At 63.0% G+C, this 5,396-nt stretch overlaps 1 protein-coding gene across 1 annotated transcript in view; it reads left to right on the top strand.

Annotated features, from left to right (window-relative positions):
* The window catches only part of MAPK12 (mitogen-activated protein kinase 12), a 14,411-nt gene that overhangs the window by 6,725 nt on the left and 2,290 nt on the right, over positions 1–5,396 (top strand). Inside the window, exons 3-11 of the mRNA XM_026448149.1 lie at positions 1,687–1,745; positions 3,115–3,226; positions 3,344–3,373; positions 3,679–3,726; positions 4,179–4,293; positions 4,499–4,570; positions 4,770–4,849; positions 4,934–5,012; positions 5,095–5,268. Coding sequence (XP_026303934.1) covers positions 1,687–1,745; positions 3,115–3,226; positions 3,344–3,373; positions 3,679–3,726; positions 4,179–4,293; positions 4,499–4,570; positions 4,770–4,849; positions 4,934–5,012; positions 5,095–5,268 — 769 coding nt within the window. The remainder of the gene's footprint in view (positions 1–1,686; positions 1,746–3,114; positions 3,227–3,343; positions 3,374–3,678; positions 3,727–4,178; positions 4,294–4,498; positions 4,571–4,769; positions 4,850–4,933; positions 5,013–5,094; positions 5,269–5,396) is intronic.

Here is a 5,396-nt window from a genome sequence, read left to right as displayed (position 1 = left end):
ATGCCTGACTAATGCTTTGTATTTTCAGTAGAGACGGTGGTGTTTCATTATGTTGGGCAGACTAGTCTCAAACCCCTGACCTCGAATGATCCACCTACCTCGGCCTCCCAAAGTGCTGGGATTACAGGCATGAACCACCGCGCCCGGCCACTGGGGCTTCTCCTTTTTGAGATGGGGTCTCCCTCTGTCACCCAGGCTGGAGTGCAATGGCGCAATCTGCGACCTCCGCCTCCCGGGTTCACACAATTCTCCTGCCTCAGCCTCTCTAGTAGCTGTGGCTACAGGCACCCACCACCACACCCGGCTAACTTTTTGTATTTTTAGTAGAGACGGGGTTTCACTATGTTGGCCAGGCTGGTCTTGAACTCCTGATCTCGTGATCTGCCTGCCTTCGCCTCCCAAATTGCTGGGAGTACAGGTGTGACCCACCGTGCTGGGCTCCACCAGGGCTTTTCTTTAGCCACTGCCCTGCTGTCCTGGGGTCCCCGCTGTGCCTGGGGGTCCACCCCCTGGGCTTCTGGCCTGCAGCTGAGGCTCTTTCCCTGGAACCCCATCTTCCTGGGAGACTGAAGCTCTGTGAGGCCACATGCCTTGCTCAGCGGGGGAGGAGGCTCTGCCACAGGCCCCAGTCCTGCCATCCCCATGCCACCTCCCTCTCCAGGCCAGACCCCATACCACAGAGGCCAAGTCCTGTGGCCCCTAGCCCACAGGACCCTGCTTCCCATCTTCTGCCAAAGCGCTCTCCCAGGCACCCTCCAGCTGTCCTGTCCACAGACCCCGCTGCTCCCAGGCCTCCCTGGACGCCCCCTCTGTTCCTTCTCCTCCTCCCTCCACATTCTTGCCCACGGCTCTGGCAGAGCTATCCTTCCAGTTCAGGTCCATTCTTGCTTCACTCTGGCCAGTCCCTACACCACGGCCAGCAGGATGCGTTTAGCATCACACCCGTTTAAATCCTTCCCTGCCTCTTGGGATCAAAGCCAAACTTTCACCTGGTGTGTGCTGCCCTGCCAGCTCCCTCTGGCCTCTCCTCAGCCCCTCTCTGGCCTGGGCCTTGGCCACCTGGCCTCCCTCCCTGTGTTCCTCAAACTCTCCAAGTGTTCTCCCTCTTGCCTTGGCCACTCTGCGTGTGCCCTCTGCCGGGTGTCCCGCAGCCCACATGTCTACCTTCCCCTCTATCCTTCACTGTGCAGAACTCCTCCAGGCCTCCCTGGGACCCTGTCACCCCAAAATGCTGAGGCAGCAGTTATCACATGACCTATCCACTGTCCGTCTCCCCAGCCAGGGGTGCTGTGGGGACCAGGTGTGGCGGGTCATGGTGCTGTCCACCTGGGCCTCACCAGCAGAGGCCTGGCCTCTCCTCATAGCGCTGTCCCTTCCCCGGGCGTGGGTGTTTGGTTGGGGAGAAGAGGGGAAAAAGGGCAGGAACCCTTTGGATGGTTCAGAGCCAGCCCAGACTCTGGGTTGCCCTTCCCCCAGAAGATCCCGGCTGTCACCATCCAAAAATAACCTGTCTGTGGGTATGTGTGCCAGGGCTGGGCCACACTGCCAGTGGGCAGAGCCAGGCCCTTTGGACAGTGGGGCATGACAGCTGCACAGGGGGTTTCCTGCCCAGAGGGCTGTGCCACTCTTGGGGGGTGCCCCAGCCCATGTCCTCTGCTGCACTCTCAACCCTACCTGGCCCGCCAGGTGATTGGGCTGCTGGACGTATTCACTCCTGATGAGACCCTGGATGACTTCACAGACTTGTGAGTGCCGACCTGGGCTGGCTGCTGGGCACAAGGGGTGGTGGGCAGCTCTGGGCACTGGCTTCAGGTTCCAGGTTGGCACGGGGTTCTCTTGCTGTAGCCTGAGTGGGGGATGCACACTGCCGACCCCCCCCATTCCACTGTCTGCCCCACACTCTCCCCCACATGGTCTTGGGACCCACGGGCACAGCTGGGCAGAGCTGGGGCTGCTGCCTCCCTTCACGCCTGGCACCTGGGCTCTCCGGCACCGGAGGTGTGAACCTTGGACCTGACCATTTGTTAACAGGAAGGTCCCGTGCTCGGGAGCCTGGCACCAAGTGTGTGGCCGGTAACTGGAGCTGCTGACCTTTTCCAGCGGGTGGGGGAGAAGCGGTAGGGAGGACCCACCCTGCCCTTGCCCTGCAGCCGACCACCCCGGGACTCACACCTTGTCGGCCAAGAGTGAAGGGCCAGGCTGAGGAAGGCCTGGAGAGGGTAGCAGGCGCCTCCTGCCTGACTTGCAGAGGTCAAGGACCCACGCTGGCCTCAGTGGCCTCTGGGGAGGTGCTAAATACCATTCTCCTGTGTCCGTCTCCACCGGCTCAGCCAGCCCCTCTGACCCAGATGCCTTGCCGTGCCCCCATCGCCCCCAGACACCTCCCTCATCTCTGGAACAAAGTTCCGAAGTTGAAACCTGACTGCCTCCTCCCCTGCCTGTGAAGACTCGAGCCCTGCTGCCTCCACCACACAGCCTCAGCCCCTAGCCTGGCACGCAGGGCACTTTAGCAGAGGATTCAAAAACCCTAAAGGGCGGCCGGGCGTGGGGGCTCGAGCCTGTAATCCCAGCACTTCGGGAGGCCGAGACGGGCAGATCACGAGGTCGGGAGATCGAGACCATCCTGGCTAACACGGTGAAACCCCGTCTCTACTAAAAAAAAAATACAAAAAACTAGCCGGGCGAGGTGGCGGGCGCCTGTAGTCCCAGCTACTCGGGAGGCTGAGGCAGGAGAATGGCAGGAACCCGGGAGGCGGAGCTTGCAGTGAGCTGAGATCCGGCCACTGCACTCCAGCCTGGGCGACAGAGCGAGACTCCGTCTCAAAAAAAACAAAAACAAAACCCCCGAAGTGCGGCCTCCTCCCTGTCTGACAGTCCTCAGGGTGGGAGGGACGTGTGAGCATTGCTGGCAGTGACAGTTGGGGCAGGACGGAGCCTGGCACTGCAAGGTGGGGTTGTGAGGATGCCGAGGCCAGTGGGGACGGGTGCTGCAGGGTGACCTTCCCGGGGGCGCCTGCTGGATCCCGGATGGGTCTGAGCCTGGTCCTGCTGGGTAGGCCTCTGGGATGCAGAGGCTGGCTCTGCCCACTGACGGTGCTCCGGCTCCTCCCACAGTTACCTGGTGATGCCGTTCATGGGCACCGACCTGGGCAAGCTCATGAAACATGAGAAGCTGGGCGAGGACCGGATCCAGTTCCTCGTGTACCAGATGCTGAAGGGGTTGAGGGTATGGCCCCGGGGGGGCTGCAGGGAGGGAGGCGGGGCCTCGGGGCTGGGCAGAGGAGGGCCCTGTGGCTCCGAGGCCCTGGTGCACTGAAACCTGCCGCATCCTCTGTCCCTGCAGTATATCCATGCTGCCGGCATCATCCACAGAGTGAGTCCTGGTGGAGGAGCCAGCCATCAGCCCTCCCCAGCGCAATCCCCCGCCTCCACGTCCTACCTGTGAGGGTCTGACGGGGTCTGGGGGGGCTGATGGGGTCTGGGGGGCTGAGCCACACCTCATGTACACCCCTGGGGGGAGCCTGCCTGGATGCCCAGGTACCTGGCTCTGTCCTTGAAGGGCTGCAGAGAGCAAGGGGGCCAGGTCTGGTGGCCCCATCTTTAGGTGCCACCCAGGCTCTTGGCTGTCCCCATGCTCAGGAGGGTGGGGCACAGTGGCCACCTTTCCTCTGTCCCCAGGACCTGAAGCCTGGCAACCTGGCTGTGAACGAAGACTGTGAGCTGAAGGTGTGTGCCGCCTGGCAGGGGCCCCTCCGGATCTGCCCACCAATCCACCTGTCAGGCCTGGGCAGTGGCTGAGGAGCTGGTGGGTGGGTGAGCCCCAGGAGGCAGTGGTATACCACATGCCATACCTGCAGCGGGTGAGAGTGGGAGGCGCCCCCAGGCCCCTGCCTGGTCCAGGACAGGGCTGAGGCCTTGGCGGGCAGCAGGTGACAGCAGGGAGAGGGGAGCCCCAGGGCCCCTGCTCCATCCGAAGGGCAGCTGGGCTCAGTGCACTGGCCGAAGGGAGGAGCTCGGGCAGTCTGGGGTCCGAGGGCATGGCCTCAAGTCCTCAAAGGTTGTCAGGAGGCCCCAGCTTGGGGCTTCAAGTCCAACCCCCCTGGGGTCTCCTGGACCATGGGTGGCCTGTCTGCTCCTTGGGAGTCCCCTAGAACCCACTTCCCCAATTCTTCCCGCAGATCCTGGACTTTGGCCTGGCCAGGCAGGCAGACAGCGAGATGACTGGGTATGTGGTGACCCGGTGGTACCGGGCACCCGAGGTCATCTTGAATTGGATGCGCTACACGCAGACGGGTGAGAAGCTGCCTAGAGAGGTGGGCCTCTTGGGCTGCAATATCTGCTTCTCCAGTTCTTCACGGAGAACCCTGTGGTGGCCGCTCCCCAGGGAGGCTGTTGAGCTGGGGTGGGAGCTGGGTGGTTGGGCTGTAGTCTGTGTTTCCTCCCTCCCCATCTCATCCCGTCCCCCTGCCCACGGGGCTGACCATGGCTTTTATCTCAGTGGACATCTGGTCTGTGGGCTGCATCATGGCGGAGATGATCACAGGCAAGACGCTGTTCAAGGGCAGCGACCGTATCCTCCAGCAGCAGGGCAGCACCAGGGGCGGGTGGGGATGGCTCCTGCCCAGGTGGGGGGTTCTGGGGGGTGGGGATGGCTCCTGCCCACGTCGGGCGGGCGGGGGGATTGGGGGGTGGGGCTGGCTCCTGCCCAGGTGGGGGCAGTGAGGGCCCTGATCTCTGGCCCCCGAGCTGTGCTCCTGACCTCGGTGCAGACCTGGACCAGCTGAAGGAGATCATGAAGGTGACAGGGACGCCTCCAGCTGAGTTTGTGCAGCGGCTGCAGAGTGATGAGGTCAGTGGTGAGTGGAGAGCTGGGTGGGGGGTGGGGGTGGACCCGGGCCTCGGTGTTGGCCCCTCACCCTTTCTTCTCACACAGGCCAAGAACTACATGAAGGGCCTCCCCGAGCTGGAGAAGAAGGATTTTGCCTCCATCCTGACCAATGCAAGCCCTCTGGGTAGGGCTGGCTAGTGTGGGGGCCACCAGGTGCTGGAGTGTGGGGCCTCCCGCAGTCTGGCCTGACGTACCTTCCCCCGCAGCTGTGAACCTCCTGGAGAAGATGCTGGTGCTGGATGCGGAGCAGCGGGTGACAGCAGCCGAGGCACTGGCCCATCCCTACTTCGAGTCCCTGCACGACACGGAAGATGAGCCCCAGGTCCAGAAGTATGACGACTCTTTTGATGACGTGGACCGCACGCTGGATGAATGGAAGCGTGAGCTGGGGGCTCCGGGCAGGGCCTGTGTGGACCTGTGAGTGGGGGGCTCCGGGCAGAGCCTGTGTGGACCTGAGTAGGGGGCTCCTGGCAGGGCCTGTGTGGACCCGAGTGGCGGGCTCCTGGCA

This window comes from Piliocolobus tephrosceles, chromosome 19 (assembly GCF_002776525.5).
Source record: "Piliocolobus tephrosceles isolate RC106 chromosome 19, ASM277652v3, whole genome shotgun sequence".
Classification (NCBI taxonomy): Eukaryota; Metazoa; Chordata; class Mammalia; order Primates; family Cercopithecidae; genus Piliocolobus; species Piliocolobus tephrosceles.
This window is presented reverse-complemented; position numbering and strand designations above follow the sequence as displayed.